Genomic DNA, 21,283 nt, shown 5'->3' with positions numbered 1-21,283 from the left:
TATAGTGACAAATGATGTGGTATATATGAGAACACACCATTTAAAGTAACGGTTTTGATTAATGTAGGTGAAAAATCATTTAGAATGCTTACAGTTGTGATTGTTTTAACTTGGATGTGAACATTACAATTCTTGTAAAGAAATAGAACTTCAAATGAACCCTATATATCCAAATCAACAAAGATGACAACATAAAAAGAAGCTTCAATTGACATATAACCATATTTCTGACAAATTTCAAAATTTTAAGGTTTTGCTGAACAAATTTTCAATTGAGCAAAATTTTATTCTATTACAATTCTATATGAGTAATCAAGAATCTAAAGCAAGTGAAAGAAGTAATTGTTCTTTTAAAGTCAGTAAAAAAAAATACAATATTGTGAAATTGCTTTTAATTTACATGTTTGCTTTTTTTTTCTGGAGGTACCCGACCACTTGGATGTGTATTATTATTTGATTAATTAGTGCATAAATTATATTATAGAATATGAAATTAACAATTTTTCAAATTCATTTACACTTGATTTAACAATAGAAAAAGGTTAAATTTATAATCATAAAAATATGCTTAATTCAACAATTTTGTTATCAAAATTAATGGTAAACCGAGTTTCTTGAAGAAACAAATCAAATACACAAAAACGGTATAAATAAAAAACAAAGAATGGAGCAAAGAACATTTGAAGATCATGTCAGAAAGGTATGACCAATAATATATTTTTGGCACTTTTCAATATATCCATGATTATTCTTTTCTCCTTTTCAAGATGATAAGTACAAGTGAGCAGAGAAAACAAATTTTTAATCATAAACATATGCTTAATTCAATAAATTTTTTTTTATCAAAGTTAATGGAAAATATTTTTTGTCGAAATAATAAACTATTAAATATGTAGGATATTACCACTAAGAGATTTAGAGTTTTGCATCATACTCAAGCTTCAATACAGATATCAACTAATGTTCATCACTTTCAAGTAAAATTCTCTGCATTTTAAACTTAATTATTGTAAATCTAATCAATAACATTATAAATGTAACGCCTGAATCAAGTATGTATTATCTTTTATCGTGCGAAGTTAAAATTTCAGTAATTGCCCTACTCACGACGTGAAGATTTCCTTTTCACATCATGAGGATTGATCCGGACGCATGCATCATTTAGAGGTCCACGACATGAGCAGTATAGTGCTCACGACGTGAATGTAACTGTCTACCAAAAACCCTAATTTCTTGGTATTTAAGGGAATGAGAAGGCTAGGGTTTTTCACCCTCAGCCTCTGTCACTCTCTAAGCCTCCAAAAACCCTAATTTACCTTTCTTGAAGTCCTTTGTCATTTGGGTGCATTTCTAGCTTGTGGGAAGAAGAAAAGAAGAAGTAAGAACTCTAGTGTTCGTGTGGGCAGAGAATCAACATCATCATCATCTTTTCTTGCTTTTGGACCCTTGTAAGTATCAAAGACTCTAACTTTATTGCTTAGCATGAGTAGATCTTGATTTTGTCCATTTTATTGATGTTATTGCTTGATTTGTAACACTCTAACATTTTCAAACAAAATTTTCATTTTTGAAACCACATAAAACCCAATATCACATTTCTCAAAAACCCAAATGTATTTTAAGGTTTTATAAATACGTTTTGAATGATGGCTTTATTAATATAAAATGAAATTTGGTCTTAAATTTTTTGTTCATTTTTTTTAAATAAAATTATAAAATTATAAAACTTCAATTTAATAAGTATATAAATTTATAGTTTATTTCTAATAATATAAAAGTAAAAGCGATGGTCATGCAAGGGTGATGAACCAATGTGTCAACCTTTGCTTATCTAATGAGATAACGGTCAATGCTTCCTTACACTTCTTGTATTAAGATTATACAATTTTTTGGCTTGAAAATTACTTGTTTGTTGATGGATTGTTTTAGGACAACTTCATTTACTTGTATTCATCTATTATAGACCTTATATATACCTTGGTGACTTTTGACTTTTTATATCATCGTTTAAGAGAGACATGGGAGTATTGACCTTGAGGATGGTGGTCACCGCAGGCAACAAACCTGATGGTAGAATATTAAAGCACTCACCGTGGTGCTACCTTGGTATAATCATATGGTGTGGTGTTGGTATACCCATCTCCTGGTATAACAACCGGTCTAATTGTCATCGTAAAAAAATTCTATATTTGATGACGGATAAAAGAATACAAAATCGTACTTTAAAACTTAGAGATTAGAGTGTCATAAGTTTATTAGGGTTTTTTTTCATCTATTTGGTGCAAAAGCTAGATATTTTTATTTATTAATATAGTATCAAACGCCGGTGTAACCGCTGGTCTATTATGTATTATACTATTATAGTGATGATCATTGTATGCATCTTATTTAAACCGTTATGAAATTGTCATATCACATTGTAGTTATTTTTTTTAAACTGGAAAATCTAGTATATTTTTAAATTATTCATAACTCCATCTATATTAGAGATGGAGCCTGAACCAACTATCTGGAAGAGAAAAAACAAGGCCTAATACCGTTGAACTTAAAGCTTTTTAACATAAGTAGTTATTTATGGATGATGATTACTGGTTTTTTCACTAAAACTTACGCTATAGATATATTTAATATATATATTTTTAAGGTGGAATCATTTTAGGTACACACAAAGGTGCATAATGTATGACTTTTCGTGTAAAGTGTGTTTCCTTTTGAATGTAATTTTATAAGGTAACTTATACTTCACAATATTTGTATTAATAATTTTTGCTTCCTTCTATACCCAAGAAGGCAATTAACATGTGAGGGTTCGAGGCTTCGAGCAATGCTAAAATTGTTATTTCATGAGTTGAGCCATGGTTATTTTTGGGGAAACGGAACATTTGCGTTGAGTGGAGGAGGAATATAAAAAAAAAAAATCCGTCAATACAATGACAAAAAGATTATTAAACATTCATGTCGGCCTTTTTAATCAAATAATAATAGTTACAATCTAAAGAATTTTTCTTTTTACTTTTGTAAAATGATTATTAAAAATCCGTCAATACAATGACAAAAAGATTATTTGGTTTTAATTTTCGGAACAGTTATCAAAATCAGGGAAATTAAGTAACCTAACGTTTATGACAATTTAAAGAATTTTTCTTTTTACTTTTGTAAAATGATTACCTACTTCAGAATAAGACATTCCGGATACGATATTGGTTAAGCCTATTTTGCACCATGTCCAGATTATACTACATCGGGGAAAACCAAATACATTAGAAAACTAGTTAAGTTAATAATAACAGTCTACAAATAACTCTGAAATATATATTTTTTTTATTTTGTAAAACAAAGACCAAGTGCGCAATACGAAGACTAGGGCTGTAAACGAACTGAACGTTCGGCGAACCGTTCGTGAACTGTTCGGCGGGAAGTTCGTTTATGTTCGTTTATTTAATAAATAAACGAACATGAACAAAAATTATCGTTCGTTTAGTTAAATGAACGAACATGAACAATGGTCCCGTTCGTTCATTTATGTTCGTGAACGTTCGTTTATGATGTTCGTTTATGTATATTAATATTCATCTATATTCAATTATTTTTTACTAGTTTATAACCTGTGAGAACCACAGTTATAAAATTAACTAAACTTTCATATTAAAAAATCAAAATAATTAATAAATTATTTTAAATAAATTATTATTTAAGAGATATTTTTTAGTTATATAAAATTATAATCGTTAATTTAAATAAATACGTGAAGTTATACCACCTTATAATTTGTATAAAAAAATTTATTTTGTTAATCTAATGTTATTAATTTAATATAATTAAAATTAAAAAAAATAAATTTTGAAATTAAAATGTAATGTAATTAGGGTAGGAAATTTAATATTTGAAACGGATAATTAATATATTGACAAGTGACATTATATGGAACATATAATATTAATGAAGAGTTCTAATATAATGACATTTGTTAACAGGAGAATAAACATATTCTTTTATTAGAATATGAATTATATTGCTATATTATATGTTCGTTTATGTTCATATATGTTCAATTGTGTTATTATTATTATTATTATTTTTATCTTTGTTCGTTTATGTTCGTTTAGCATGTTCACGAACATAAATGAACGAACATGAACAAAGTAATTTGTTAAACGAACGAACATGAACAAGAAAATCTCGTTCGTTTATCCGTTCGTGTTCGTTTGTTGTTCGGCTAACTTAAACGAACGAACATGAACAAGACCTTGTTCGTGTTCGTTTGGTTCGTTTACAGCCCTAACGAAGACAGTTTGGAATCTATAGACCAATCAAAACTAGAGCAACATAAATAGTCTAGAGCATTGTTTAATGTCATCTTTTAACTAATTTATTTATTTATTTTTCAACATGACCTCATTTTCGGTGTTACTCTTACACTGTCTTGCAAACCTACAATTGTAGTGAATATTCTTGGTAAGTTGAAGAACCGAGCGACATGTGAGGCTATTTCTCGACATACTTGCTTTTGTATGTGGTCAGATATTCATGTGGGATAAAAAGGAACCCTTTGCTTCTGCATTATATTTTCCACAAAGAAGTTGTCACAAATGCTCGAAGTAATGTGGATGATTTTTTTTGAGACCCTGGACTTCAAGTTGACATTTGGGACTTGGGAGGAGTGAATTCTACCTTGTTACGAGCTTCTAGATTGGTAATTTTTTCGCCGCGTATGATTCAGGTTACGAATTCCAATTATGTGTGTATCCTATGATTGTTTCATATGCCTCGATAAACTTGGAATATGTTAGACGATTGCACATATGAAAAGGAAAAACAACACACATACGCCTAGCACCGTTGATGATGGCATGAAAGATGATAATAACAATTTACATCTGAACCAAGAAGCTTCGCTATTGTTTGTTCAACGATTTCATATTTGTAAGTCGCTAATGGAGTTTTTGATACGTCTATAGAGGGACATTGAGGACGACCGATTAAAGTGTGATGTAAGTTTTATGTGCATGTTATCAGTACACATTAAACAATTAGCTATATTACTTACTATATTGTATACATGTGTTGATCGACAACACATCATGCTTTGGATTTCCTTGCTTTTAGAACGAAGGTATAATGATGTTTGGTGGAAATTGTTGCAAATAGGTGTCTAATGTCATAATTAATTAATATAATTTTTGGAATCATAAGAAAGTCATTTTAGGTTTGCCCTCAAAAACTAAAATAGCTATAAACTGATTTTGGAGAGTAAGGAAAATAGTTTATTAATTTATTAAAGGTTAATAAATTAATTAGAAACTAGTTAAAATTAATTCGAGTAAATTACACGAATCATCCCTCATATGTGTGTCAAAATGCACGTTTAGTCCATATTTTCAAAAATTAATTCGAATTGTCCCTCATATTATTAAAAGGTGCACGTTTCGTCCCTTGCAGATGTAAAATGACTATCTTGCTATTTTCCTCTTCTTTTTCATTGAATTTGAATTTATTTGTTATTAATTAATAATTGATTTATTATCTAAAACTAATTATCAATTGCCTTTAAAAAAAAGAAAATTGGCCTAAACCCTAAGCACGTGCATAGTTTGTCTCCTCACACTTATTCTTCTTCTTCTTCTTCTTCTTCTTCTTCTTCTTCAGGAAATCTCTACACCATGACCATAGACACCATCCGCCTGCATCACCAATGTATCATCACTAAGTACTCCGGTAATTCGGCGACTCCAAGACATCTCCGGTCACTCACATAATTCGACAACTCCAATACGCCTCTCTTTCTCTATCGCCTTCGGTGAACCTGGATATAAAGAAGAATATATCGACGAACTTGGATGGAAATTTGATAAGGATAAATCACTCCACCTACGCACCTACGATCAACAACCACGTTCAGCCACTAGCCATCTCGACCACCAGCCACCTCCACTTGCTACTATAAACCTGAAATCCTAGATGTAAAAATCTCAATCAATAGAAAACGATTTTCTAAAATCATCTCTTGCTCTTTCTTTCTGAAAATCAAGTTTGAGATCTAAATTATCACCAATTTTCTTATTCAGATGAATAATTTCAGGGCTCCAGATGAATAATTTCTCGGATGTCAGTTGATTTTCCGAAAGAAGTGAGGGGTAATGTTTTGATTTATGGTAGGAGATTCAATTTCTCTTTCTTCATTCCGGTAGGATTTCCAGTAGGAGATTCAATTTATCTTTAGATTTAAATATTGTTTTATTATGTTAAACCTGAATAATTAAACTAAGAGGATAAATATGCCAAAGTAATTTTAACTTATAGATAAATGATTTAAAATTAATTAAATAAAAGTTAATTAAAGATAATATGTTTAAAGCATGTATTCTTAAATTTTTTAAAATATACTTTACACATAATTATGTATACTATATAGTATATGTAAAACTAAAAGATTAATTATGATTGTTAGTTGAATCAAGAGTAAGCATCATTCATGAGACCATGTTATAAGAGATATATAAGGAAACAACCTATAAAATAACCGTTGAATGAGTGTCCTTTTCACTCACCACTTCTTTGCGTGGTTGATTATCATTAGCCGAATGGGTTTGATATGACGATATCTCGTTAAAAGTCTAACATATAAAAGTATGAAAACAAAATTCTCGTTTTAGTTATTTTAGGAAAATATGAGTAGTTGCTAACCCATGAAATACACACATTATTCTTTGGTGTTTATTTATGAAGCATGTGTGGTTAACCAACAAATAAATTTGAGACATAAGAAGAAGATGGTGTGATACTTGTGGTTGTAGTTTGTGGGCGGAGCGTATGTGGTTAACCGACACGTCAATTGAGAACCATGGCATAGTCAAGGGGTCAGACGTTTTTGCATGGTCGGTTCACTATTTAATTTGTGAGACCTTGGTATCCCAGTAACAAACAGAGGATGTGCAAATCTGAAATTAACATGTCATTGAATAGTTTCAATGAATCTCAAATGATCTAGGAATTTCATAAAGATCGAAATTGTTAAAGTGCACTACCTACCTAAAATAAATTTATGATATGATTATGGTACCTCTCTTCATAAAACGAATCGAAAATATAGATCCTAGGCTTAAAATTAATTGGGTAATTATTTAAGAATTAAAATCAACTAACTAAACTCTCTCTCTCTCTCTCTCTCTCTCTCTCTCTCCTTCCTTTTAGATGCTAGGTATCAATGGTCTTCCTCTCCCACCTCCACCACCCACCAATTCCAACTTCTCCCTCATTAATGTTGTAACATCTTATTTCGAGATAACTCTTATGTACATGGTTGTGCTGTAATTTGATAAGGTGGAGGTATCTGTGACATCCCCGTTTTCACGGTCAGAAAAGAGCGATTTTGTTTATGCTTTATAAAAATCAGAGTACCTCTTTTAATAAAATTGTTGCGGAATTTGTTCCCAGTAAAACATGATAAATACATTATCAAGGCAATTCTGAAGAAAAGTATATTTATTCATTTTAAAACATTTGGGATGTCATCGTCAATACAGTAACATAAGCATAAACAGAACTTACATTTATTATCACTAGTGATTCACATCTCCTTAATCTCTCAGTGTAATGTGACTTCATATCAACACCTGTGAAATAAATAAACTGAGTGGGTCATGTTGGGAATCCTGATGAGTACATAGGGGTTTCAACCTACAAAAACATAATTAATATGTTTAATCTTCAAACAATTAATCAACCCAATTATCCATCCACATTATCTTCTTTACTCTTAAGAATCTACCCTAAGAGTCAATTATTCATCGTTCATTTATTCCTAAGGATCATCCTAAGGAATTAGCATGAAGTCCATCGTTACCAAGGTTTATAGATTACAACTAGTGAATACATAGTCCAAAATATCTGGTAAACACTTAGTTCAAAAATAACTGTGAACACACTTAATTCAAAAATACCTAGTGAACACACTCTGTTCAAAATACCTAGTGAACACACTCAGTTCAAAAATACCTAGTGAACATACTCAATTCAAAAATATCTAGTGAACACACTCAATTCGATAATTCATAATGAACACACTCAGTTCAAAAATACCTAGTGAACACACTCAGTTCAAAAATAGCTAATGAGCACCTAGTTCAAAAACACCTATAGGTTACGAGCCTGCTAGCGTTCCGCTGAACTGTCTAGTATAGTCCGTGGTCGTCATCTATACTCGACTAGATGAGTAGATCACTGTCAACATTAATGGCTTTCTTCATGTTATCACATAACAACTATTTCATCTACCTATGTTTTACCCAACACATTTTGTAGATATAAAATACATATACAGTTTAAATTATTTAAAACATGTATAAAAAAAATCTTTCACCCAGCATAAACAATAAGTATTCAGACAATATGAACACATAGCACGTAATATATATTAAAATACTTCATATTTATATGTAAGATGAAAGGGACTATGCACTCACTTGATGAGGTGGTGACTCGGTACTCGGATAGTGTTTCGTTTACTTTAAAATAATTTCCATCGACGAAACATACAAAGGGGTTTTAGCTAGGAGTCGGGCTATGCAGGGGCAGGACTTCGTCACTGAATCTTTCTAAGAAAGATTCGTGCAGCGCTTTAGCGCTCACCTTACTATACTAAAACTACAGAAAGATAAGTCGAATCACGAGAAACCAAAATGCTCGGGGGATAAGAAGAGAAAGACTCTTGAATCAAGAGAATGGTGCAAGAAATATGAGAGCCCAAGCCTCTTATTTATAGTAATTGAATTTACAAAAACTACCCTCCATAAATACTTACGACCTTATAGTTATATAAATGACTAAACACCCCTTTATAATACTATTTTAAATATATTTAACGATATTTGTACTAAACTAATGTCGAAAGTACTCAACACTAGTCTTATAATAACCTCATGGTCGATACGTTTCTAATAATATATACATTTGTATATATATATATATATATATATATATATATATATATGTACGTATATATGATTTATACTTTATTTTAATACGTAAATATGCTATTATAATTTGTAACTCGTTTATACGAACTCCATTTTTGACATTCTTTGTATCCATGCGTTGGTATTTCAGAGTACTGCAACTTTCATTTAGACGCCGTCAGCTAATTCTCATTCTATCTCAGATTTACAAAATTGTATCGAATTTATCGCACTCGAAGAGTAGGAACCAAGTTCCGTCCATATCTTTAACATACAAGCTCTACTCTCGACATTCTTTATATCCACGAGTAAGTAAAAACTGTAACAACGTGAATTTTCAAAAAAAAAATTCATTTTTCAAATAACATAAAAAATCATTCAATATTCTCAAATTCTCAAGTTAACAAATGTCATCACGAAAAAAAATATCCCAAGATCATAAAACAAATCTCCTGCCAGTGTGTACGGATCATGTCGGTGCCTTCCCACGATCATCGCTAGTACCTGAAACACATAACACACAACACTGTAAACATAAATGCTTAGTGAGTTCCCCAAAATACGACATACAACACATATGCCACTCATGACCATAACTCTATGGGATCTTCCGATCCATGTATCTCAAGGGACTTCCATCCCAACTCTGGTAGACCTTCGGGCCCTACCCGTATGACCTTCCGGTCCTCATCATCTTGACCTTACGGTCCATACTCTGTTTGTAATAACTTGTATCAAAAAAACATATATGTAATATATATAATTTGATTATATCAATTTAAAAGAAAGAGGATTAGTTCGCAATTAATGGGTTAATTATATACAAATTATGAGGCTTAATGATCAAAACCGTCACCTTGATTAGGCTAGTTAAATGCGAGCAAATGAAAGGGTTTCGCCGGTTATAGACTTAGACATTATATATAGCATGAAAAATCAAGTGGAAACCCCACTGGAATTGTGAAAAAGACGAAGAATCAAGGGAGAAATCGGGTGTTGAATTTCTTGAAGATTTTCGGAGTGGTTCTTGAAATTGAGGTAATGTTACGTGATAATAAAACCTGCAACTCGTATGTTTATAGAATTATTGCTAAATTTTTACGGGAATATGCCAACAGAAGGTGGAGATGTTTTGTGGTAATTTTAAAAAAATATTTTACATACTTTTTCGAAGATGCATTATATTCTAAAAATGGCAGTAGGTAAATTTGTTTGCGGGTAAAGAAGATGACTATCCGGGTATATTTCTTTTGGGTGGGCAGAATTGTTTTTCAGTGTTTTAAAATAAATTATTTACAATTTTAAAACCAAAATATAGTAGGAGTTTACTGGTCAATGAAGGTGATTGTACTAAAGGTCGTGTTATCAATCCTTGGGCGCGTCTCCTTTTATTTCATTTTTTTTTTTTGGGCAAAATGAATCGTGTTCCTTTACTTGCTTGAAAAGATATTTACACAAATGATCCTTACCTTTTGAAAGGTTTGCTGAATCTAACCTTGTGCTTAATAAGCACGCATTTGTTGAAAGAAAAGTTAAGTTCATGAAACTTTAATTTTAGTCCCTGAAGTATTTTTTTATGAACTGGGGTCTTATTCAAAAGTTAAATACGGCAACTTCACATGGTCGTATTTTTGAACGTTGTGAAAGTTTATTTATTTATTTTTATTCACTTATTTATGTATCTATTTATTTTATATGTTCTTCTGAGAGTAAAATTCTATTAGTTTAGCAAATTAAATTAAAATATGACATCATATGTTTAGATATCTGATTTATGCAATGTTGGCATATATTTAAGTAAGATTTTACAAATGTCGTAAATATGTTAGTAAATAACTATTGGTGGGTCGAACAAGATATGTGGATATCGGAACCAAAATGATCGCATAGGATGTTTTTCTATGATTGTTGCCTTAGAAATATGTTGGTTAAATGTAGGGAGCGTGTAGCGTGACAAGCTTTGGTTAAGACCTAACGCCAACGAGGTGAGTTTCGTGTGAATTTTGTGGTTGCTTGCATGAAAAGTTGATTCTAAATTATTTGCAATTATATGTTACCGTTGTTATTGCTATGAATATTTGTGTGAAATTTTGTGAATTATTTCATATAAAATGGTGAAAATGGTGGGTGACATATAGGGAACAGGTGTATTTACATGGTCTTATTATTAGTCGTCGTACAGGGTGTTAGTACGCGGCGGAGAGCTTACGCTCTGTTTATCTAGCCGTAAGCATATTTGTTGTGCCCGGTGGAGGGACTCGTTCCCTGGAAATGACAGTAGTTCCCTAATATGTCATCAAGGGTGGAAAGAAATGAAAAGATTTATATTGATAAATTGTTGCATTATTTTTATTTTATTGACGTCAATATGCATGAAAACCACGAACTCACTAGGCCCTAGGCTTACCCATTAGACTCTTTAAATGCACGCAACCCAGGAAATAACGTAGCAAGTGGCAGCGGGAATGGAAAGGATAAAGTTCAGACTTGAAGAATGCGACAAGTTTTGAGGAAGACGTAGCGCACCAAGTGTTTAATTAAATTTCTATTTGCTTCCGCTATTATTATTAATAATTACATTAGTATTTGAATCTTGATTTTTGGAAGTTTTTGGACTATGTTAAGTTATATTTATATTTGAAATTTGGGGCGTTACACTGTTCACCTTCCGGTTCATATCATGGTACTTATAACATAACATAGCACATACACATCACATAGCAACACATATCACATACTCTGCATAACATCTAAGACCTTATGGTCACACATAATTACCACTCTAGGTAAAGTATAGTGAGAAGATTCACCTCGTATGCTGTCTAGCAACTCACGTGCTCGATATCCCAGAACCTCGTAACAATGACCTAGCCCCGCCTAAACATATAAGCAATCATCTCAAATCAATAACGGCTCTCCAGGATAGACCAGTTCATTCCAATGTTCTCTCAAAAAGCTAAAAGACCATTTTACCATTTTAATGGTCCAAAAGTCCAAGTGTTGACCCAACCTTAAAAGTCAACGAAAGTCAATGGTCAAACTTTGACCAGACTCGTCGAGTGCACATAGGTGACTCGGCGAGTCCAAGCGTGCACTCTGTATCTTTCTAAACCTCACTCGACTCGTCGAGTGAACCTTCCACTCGACGGGCTACATCCGGTCACGAGTCACGGGGCAACCCGACTCAGTAACCACTTATTCGGTTAGATTGAGATTGTTCTTGAATTTTTTTTTTTTTACATAACTATCCTTTAACCTAATACCCATCGTTTTCGATAGCCACTAAAATATGCACACTCTTTCTATCATGATTCCAATCGACCTTCTATCAACTCACCCCTGACTAGCACCAACATTCTGCCATTTCCGCCACTTGGTGGCTGTCGTCGTGCCAGCAATGTTGCCACTCTTTCAAACATCATCCTCTGCCAGCGACAAAACCTCTAATAATTTCTTTTTTGAAATCGAGTTTTGCAAACAAGTTTTTGATGAATGAATTAGATTTTTCTATTGTTATCTTTCTAAAATATATTTTTTTTCCGGTGTTATCTTGCTAAAATCGATATTTTTGGTTTTATTTATGCTTATTTGGTTTATCCATATTTAAAACTCGAGTATTATTGATGAAAACGAAACTTTCTGGTGTTATATATGTTGGAATCAATTTATCCAAGTTTGAAACATGAACTTTGATGTTGAAATATAGTTTTTTATATGCTAAAATCTCGATATTGTTTTTGCCGTTTGGAAATTAGGTTGTTGTCATTAAGTTTCACCTATTCCTTTTTTTTTCCAAGAGTTGCAAAATGGATGTACAAAACCTTATAATGATGAATGTTTGTTATTTGATTATGGACGTGTACATGTTATCATATTTTGAATACAGAATTTGATCAATTGAATAATTGTTTTATGTGTTTGGTTGATTGGGTTTTTAGAATCTTTTTATGGTTCCGCTTTATGATGAAATATGATGTTTTTAAAGAAAATAGAAAAAAAAATATTTTTATCATTCGTTACTAACCAAAAAATATGCTTAACAACATGTTTTAAATCAGAAATTGATTTTTTAAAGCCTTTAATTTATATCTTAATAAGATAAATATACGAACATGAAAACTCTTATTAAATTAAATATTAGTTAATACTTTATTAAAAAAGGAATAAAAAAATAATAAGTGAAAACATAAAAAGTTTTATATCTTATAATTGAAATAAATGAAGACTCACAAACTTGATAAAAATAAGAAATCTCTAAAAAAATCCAAAACTTTTACGAAAAGTTTCAATTTAGTCCCATTTTTTTTAATAAAAAACCCAAGAAACCGGTTAATTATTACACTTTTGATCATTTTTAACCTATTTAGAAGGTTACTTGTTGATGTGACACTCCATCTTGAAAACCCTATTGATGTGGCAGACTGACACTCCACCTTGGAAACCCTATTGATGTGGCAGACTGACATGGAATCAGCTCTTATATATATCTCAAATATTGAAACTATTTATGTGTATCCACGCATGAAGTGTTTTTTGTGTTTTAATATTTCATCAGTGGTTGTGAAAATATGATGAACATCAGTGAGTTTTGCTAGTTAAAATGCTTAATAGAGAGAAAAAGAAGGGTTGGAGACAATAATAACGGTGGTAGGAAGGAGAAGGGGAGAGATAGTCCAAGAGAGGAAGAAAGTCAAAAAGAGAAGAGGGGTGGGGGTTACGGGTGGGTATTTTTTTGTTACAAGTGGTGTGAATAGGCTATATATTTTTTTTAAATGATAAAAAAAAGAGTAAATAAATTCAAAAATAAAATTAAAAGGGCAAAAAAAGTCAAATTTTAACCTTTCTAGGGACTAAAAAAAAAAAAAAAATCATCGAATTTGGACTAATAGTGCAAGTTGAAAAGATTTTGGACTCTATCCATAAGTTTTTTATGATAATCACAAAGACCAAATTTGCACTTTAGTTAAAACCCACCCTTTTCTCTCTCTCTCTCTCTCTCTCTCACTATATATATATATATATATATATATATATATATATATATATATATATATATATATATATATATATATATATAGAGGGAAAGGTTATTTGGAAAACAAAAAAAACCCTAAAAATCATAAAAATGCATAAAAAAAATATCTAGAGATCACAAAACTTTTTTTTGACATTTTTTAAGAAAAAATCGCACATTTTTAAAGAAAATCGTTGAAAAAAATTTGAAAAAAAAACTTTTATATATATATATATATATATATATATATATATATATATATATATATATTAGCGAATTCTTATAAAAAGCTGTGATTTTTTATAAAAAAAATTCAAAAAAAAGTTTTGTGATCTCTAAGTATTTTTTTTATGCATTTTTATGATTTTTAAGGGTTTTTTTTAGGGTTTTTTGTTTTCCATAGAACCTAAACCTATATATATATATATATATATATATATATATATATATATATATATATATATATATATATATATATATATATATATATATCAGATCTGCAAGCTCGCTCTTACAACACATTTAATATGACCGATGACTACGCCAAAATATAATGGAGTGGTGGGAGGTTAATATAAACCGTTCATGCCATAAAACCAACTTGTAACCTTTTTCAAAGCTAGATATACTCGCCGAAAAATGGTAGAAACCGATTTCTTAGATATGAAGCACAAAAACAAAAAATCTGAGATGGATCAGACAAATAGGGAGGAAGTAAACAAACTGTGCCCCATCCCCGAACCCATTCTCGTCTCTCCCACCTCCATCCCCCCATTCACTCTCCCGTTGTTGGTTATCCAAACACCAGCAACCAACTAAAGAGCATTGGTTCCTAAGGAATCCCCAAATTAAAGATGTGACACCAAACCTAATTAGGTATAAACAAGATTTCTTCGACGTAGATCAGAGTTGAAGCAAGCCCCACTTCTGATTAACATAATCAAGAAACCTAATATAGCAAAATTAGGTTTTTTTTGTCAACAACTTCTCAACCATTGGAACTGATTGATATGCAGGTCCTAAAGTACAAACAATCTTCGTTTTCGGCCTCTGCGTACCTACTAATTGTGGGCTCAGATCAGTCGCCATTCGATCCATATTCTTTCCGATCGATCGCCTTGGTTATCTGCTCCATAGAAAACACCATCGACTCCTCCCTAAGTTGCAACATGTACATGACCTGGGGAAAACAAAACGAGTCGATTCTAGAATATCGACTTTTCTTGTTGGTTCTGGCTTTAGGGCGTTTTGGTTTGTGATTAGGTGAGAGAGGGTGAGAGAGAGAAAGAGAGAGAGAGAGGGTACAGGTGGTGTCGGTGGGCCACTTTCTTTTTCTTTTTCTTTTTTTAAGTGTTAAAAAAGAGTAAAGAAATTCAAAAATAAAATTAAAAGGACAAAAAAGTTATTTCAACTTTTCTAGGGACCAAAACTACAAAAAGAATTTGATTTTGGACCAATTGTGTAAGTTGAAAAGATTTTGGACTTTATCCGTATTTTTTTTATAACCATGGGGACTAAATTTGCAGTTTAGTCTAAAACTAAATAGTTTCAGTGTTTGAGATATATATAGGAGTGAAGGAAAATGACTTTTAAGGGTAATTAACTTTTGCGTTTTTACTCATTAGGTCCATTTTTTGTATTAAATATATCATTGAACTTGTTGTTTGTATTCACCATAACCCTTTTGACCGACTTTTGACCTGTGATAGCCGGTCAAAAGGTTATGGTGAACACAAACAACAGTTCAATGATATATTGAGTACAAAAAAAAGAAAAGGGACCAAATGAGAACAAACTCAACAGTTGGTTACCCTCCTGAGTCATTTTCCCTTTACTCATTTACAGCAAATCTCACGTTATCTCCTACTGATATTAATGATTTTATGAGATTATTTCTTGCTTCTTTTCAAAACATAACCCACAAAAGAATACTATTTATACATATACAACTTTGTAATGCACTTGAATATTTATTAGGGGAATCTTGATTAAACAGACGCATTTCATGACTACATTTACATTTCTAATCGAATGATTTATCGTAGAGTAAATTACTGAAATCGTCCCTGTGGTTTGGTCAAAATTACACGTTTGGTCTCTAACTTTTTTTTGCACTCGAATCGTCCTTGTGGTTTGATTTTGTTGCGTTTTTCGTCCCTATGGTTTGATTTTGTTGCATTTTTCGTCCCTTACATACATAAAGTTAGGGACCAAACATGCATTTTTTACCAAACCATAAAGACGAAAAACGCAACAAAATCAAACCACAGGAACGATCCAACTGCAAAAAAAAAAGTTATGGACCAAACGTGCAATTTTGACCAAACCACAAGGACGATTTCAGTAATTTACTCTTTATCGTATCATGGATTCTAGACAAGTCTACAAACGAGTGGAATCACAAGTGCTGTGGTTTTTTGAGTTTACTTAGCTTTAAGGTCGAATTCATGGGATGAGATACAACATCAATATGTACAATATCATGCTGCTTTTGCAGATACATCACCATAATATACCTTGAGGTAAACGTTTATGCTGATAAATATACCTCTCATACACAATCATATCCTTTTGAAGAGAGGTGTTGACAGCTAACCACAGTAAGCATAACATAGACCATGTTTTAATGAAGTTACCCCTTTGAAACGCTCTTTATATACGTTATAGTCAAATAAGGTTGTAGTCTTTGATAATTTTGCAACTTTAATTTCATTTAACTTTTCAAGGAAAACGACTCAGTAGGGTAACCAACTGTTGAGTTTGTTCTCATTTGGTCCTTTTTTTTGTACTCAATATATCATCGAACTTGTTGTTTATGTTCATCATAACCCATTGACCGGCTATCACATGTCAAAAACCGATCAAATGAATTATGGTGAACACAAACAACAAGTTCAATTGTTATATTATAAAAAAAAAAAAAAAAAAAAAAAAACCAAATGAATACAAACGTAAAAATTATTTACCGTCAAAAGTTATTCCCCCTTGAAATAAAATAAAGACTTTGTCTTAGGTCCCGTTTGATAGTTTCTGATTGAGAAAGTGCTGACTGAGAAAGGTCTGTCTGGGTAAGAAATTCTGACTGAGTAAGAAACCATGTTGTTTGATTGTACATCTGACTGAATGTGCTGACTAACAAAAAATGACCATTTTACCCTTTAAATGTAAATTACACATAAATCCTTTAAAAATTCAAATAAAATAAAAGGAATCGTTTTAACTTGACACATGTAACATTGAACATAGAAAAAATATGCAACGTGTAACATCACACTTTGAAATTAACCATTGGCTTATAAGTATTAATTTTAAGGCCAAATACTTTGTTACAGGAAAGAGGGCAGCATGTAGGCGACAAGTTTTTTTTTTTTTTGAACGGTTCAGACGCTAATAATCAACAAACACCAACAGGAAGATGGAAACAAAGCATACAAAACAACCCTCTACAACAAAAACAAAAGAATCTAATGATCCAAAAAAAAAATGGAGACATAACGTCGATTCTTCTTTCGGGCGTTTCCAAAAAAAAATCCGATTTTTTTTATAAGGTTTCAATATGGAGTGACAACATCAACATGTAATAGTAGATGACATCTAAATAGGTTAAAAAGGGATTAAATCGTAAGACTTAGCCGCTTTTTGAAATTTTCTATTAAAAAAATTTTGAAACTAAATTGAAACATTTTCCAAAGAATTAAGATTTTTCTACAGATTTTCCGAAAAAAATAATATCTTTTGAAATTTTTAACTACCATCAACCAATTTCTCAATATTTTTTAGAAAAATATATAGTAATCCCGAGGTAAAAAGGCAACTAAGTATGAATTAAAAGATTTTCCTTTCTTTCTTTGTTAATAATTAGTCAACGGTCTCCATTGAAGTTGACTTTTCTAGCTCAGCAACATTAACACCTGTCCCAAATGATCCAATAAATAACATCTTTGGTTGCCTAACTCACTCGCATTTTTCTTCCAATTTTTCCACAAAGTCTCTTCTGATCAACCTTCAAATCTACTTCAACTTATCATTTGCTCAAACACTTTCCCTGCAACTGCAACCATAACTTGCGCCCATAGTTCATCTTATAAATATATCATCCATTTCCTCCATTTCACACCTCTAAATCGGTCAATCTCAATACCCATTTCACCATGAAGGTTTCTCACTTGTTCGTCAAAACCCAATTCAATTCTAGATTCATAAACCTCATTTTCATCTCCTCTTCTATTGGTTTGATACTTTATCTCTTGTTCTCTTCGTTTGCGCTTCTACCAAGCACCAGAATCTTGTTGCTGGGTGGTGATCGATTTTCATCTTCTACTTCACTCGATCACATCGTTTTTGGGATCGCATCCAACGCGAAATCATGGCCGAAGAGGAAAGAATACGTGAAGATGTGGTGGAAGCCTGATAAAATGCGAGGTTGTGTTTTTCTCGATGTTACAGTTGATAATAAAATCGCCCCTTCCGAATCCGACGCATCTCTTCTCCCGCCGGTTTGTATCTCCGATGACACCTCCCGATTTCGTTATACATGGCGTGGTGGTCTCCGGTCAGCCATCCGTGTCGCCCGGGTTGTGTCGGAGACGGTGGCATTAAATCATTCCAACGTCAGGTAAATTAGAAACCCATATGAATTCTTTTTTTGAATTAATTACCATCATATCTGATCAGTAATCGGTTACTATCCAGATGGTTCGTGTTTGGTGATGATGATACGGTGTTCTTCCCGGAGAATCTGGTGAAGACGCTATCAAAATACGATCATGATCTGCCGTATTTCATCGGATCAAACTCGGAAAGCTTTGTACAGAATACATTTTTCTCGTTTTCTATGGCGTTCGGAGGAGCTGGATTTGCGATCAGTTATCCATTGGCGAAAACACTGGCGAAGGTATTGGATTCGTGTTTGGAGAGATACCCGCATCTGTACGGAAGCGACGGAAGAATTTCATCGTGTTTGGCTGAACTTGGAGTCGGGATTACTAGAGAAGCTGGTTTTCATCAGGTAAAGTTAACTCATCGCCATTGATATCCTCTGTGTTTCTCGAGCTCTCTTCTTTATTTGTTTGCGTTTATCGTACGATCTATACACGTTACATTCTATTCAATAAAAATAATAAGAATTTCTCTAACCCTAAAGATTTCTTGATTGACATTTTGACTACCCAACTTTCACAAATTGTAGAAGCAGCCCCTACATTATTTTTAGAGTTTGTATTAATTTTTGTGGTTTTAAAATTTAACTAGATGGATATGACTGGAAATCCATATGGAATATTAGCAGCACATCCAATGGCACCATTGGTGTCTCTTCACCATACCGATTACATGGACCCGATGTTTCCAAATATGACAAGTAGAGATGCTATGCGTCATTTGTACAAAGCCGCAGAATTAGACCCTCATAGGATCATACAACAGACAGTGTGCTATGATCGTTGGTTTTCTTGGACAATTTCAGTCTCATGGGGATATGCAGTCGAAATCTTTGGAAAACATGTGCTCTTGCCTGACGTTCTTCGAATCCCTGCAACATTCCAACCTTGGAAAAAGGGTAATGCGTTGCACACACTATTTAGTTTTGACATGAGGGAACTCAACAAGGATCCTTGTCGAAGACCTGTTGTGTTCCATATGAACAATATATTCCAAAATGGGGATAAGACGACAAGCATTTACAAATTGATGAAACAAGAAAACTGCACAGCTGATTTGGGATCTCCAAGGAGAATTGAAATGATCAAAGTGCATGCTCAAAAGTTAGCTCTCGACTTGAAACAGGTAACACCAGCTTACTTATCATATATGAATAGTAAAACCGAGTACTTTTGACCATTTTGAAATAATTTCTTCTAATTGGGTTAATTTGCCAATAAGAAAGAAGTTCTATGATTCATTTGAAAAACTCAAAAAAGTACCTAGCGATATTTGTCATATTGCAAATTGTGGAAGGTAGCATATTTCTAGTGCCATCGGGAGATCACCGGAGCAATCAATCATTTACTAATTTTCCTTAAAACAATTACCATTTCTGCATTTTCTTATTTGGTCCAAAAGATTGAATATTATCAAAATCAGTCCCTCTAATTATTTGTATCTATATGTAACAGTTGCAAGCGCCTAGACGACAATGTTGTGATGTTTTGCCTACATCAAGACAAGAAACGTTGGAGATTGGTATTAGGGAATGCCATGAAGATGAATTGATTCGTATGCCTTAACATTCATTACACTGTTTATATTGTGTGTTGCTAATCTTGTAAATAGCACACCACTACATGATCAAATCAAACGATACATACTTGGAATATACATGAATTAAGAGCTTACGGTGAGAGTTTTGGAAACAAATCATGTACAAGAGTTATTCTGAGTGGATGAAAACTGTTTAATTTTAAAGAGGTTAAATAAGTGTGTTCTTATTTCTCTCTTTTGATATATATATTTTTTAAATATTTCTGTTGAAACAGTGGAAGATGTGGAGAATTTATAAGTTGGAATATCCATAGACCTATTTTTTTAAGCCATGATGTACTCGTTACACGGTTTTTGAGAGTTTTTTTTAGAAAAAAAAAAAAAACTTCTAGTTTTTAGTTAAAAAAAAAAGTTCTATATCCAAAACAATTTAAGTGGCCTTTAACAAAAAAACTCTTTCATAATTTTGGAAATTGACTTAATTACTTTTTTTAAAAAAAAATCAATAACATGTACTAGATAAATTATTTTATTTAATTTTAAATGTTTTAAAAGCTTTTAATTAATTTTATCGAACATTCATATATAAATAAAAACTATACCTTTAAGCTACTAATTAATTTTAATGAATACGCCTTAAACTAAATTAACATTGAGCATCTCAATTTCAATTTCAAATGGATGAGTCGATACAAAGCGGATAAAAAAAATAGAATTTCACGAATGGCAAGAAACTAACATCAAAGTTTAGTTAAAAGACATTACATTAAATATAGCAGTAGTTGTTGGCTAAAAATGACGTAAAGTTAGGTTTTCTTTTAATCACCGAACAAGATTTTAATGTTTCATAGTATAAATAGAAATATTTTTGAAAATTTCATGCAAGTCTCTGTATAATACTCGCTCAAATTTGGCAGCTACTACCTATCTTTTGTCCATGCATTCTCTACTTGAATTCGAACAAATTTCATTTTGATTTTTGTAAATTTTAAAGCTACACATATTTAAAATTTAGAAGAGTAATATACACGAATTGTCCTTATGGTTAGGGGTAAATTGCATGTTTGATCCCTAACTTTTATTTTTAACTTGACCATCACGACTGTTTACTTTATTG

At 32.0% G+C, this 21,283-nt stretch overlaps 1 protein-coding gene across 1 annotated transcript; it reads left to right on the top strand.

The window, feature by feature from the left end:
* Positions 1-17,932: 17,932 nt before the first annotated feature.
* Positions 17,933-20,426, top strand: LOC145035753 (uncharacterized). The gene is made up of 4 exons (XM_078984254.1): positions 17,933-18,583; positions 18,661-18,976; positions 19,219-19,752; positions 20,082-20,426. Exons 1-4 carry the CDS (start codon positions 18,120-18,122, stop codon positions 20,190-20,192), a joined length of 1,425 nt encoding a protein of 474 aa, XP_078840380.1. The 5' UTR covers positions 17,933-18,119; the 3' UTR covers positions 20,193-20,426.
* Positions 20,427-21,283: the final 857 nt, after the last annotated feature.

This window comes from Lactuca saligna, chromosome 3 (assembly GCF_052625555.1).
Source record: "Lactuca saligna cultivar CGN05327 chromosome 3, ASM5262555v1, whole genome shotgun sequence".
Taxonomy (NCBI): Eukaryota; Viridiplantae; Streptophyta; class Magnoliopsida; order Asterales; family Asteraceae; genus Lactuca; species Lactuca saligna.
Note: the sequence above shows the minus strand (reverse complement) of the source record. Positions and strands in the feature narration are given on the sequence as shown.

Coding starts and splice junctions, on each gene's coding strand:
- LOC145035753 (XM_078984254.1), top strand. CDS start 18,120: ATGAAGGTTTCTCACTTGTTCGTCAAAACCCAATTCAATTCTAGATTC. Junction 18,977..19,218: donor GAGAAGCTGGTTTTCATCAG/GTAAAGTTAACT, acceptor AAATTTAACTAG/ATGGATATGACTGGAAATCC. Junction 19,753..20,081: donor TAGCTCTCGACTTGAAACAG/GTAACACCAGCT, acceptor TATATGTAACAG/TTGCAAGCGCCTAGACGACA.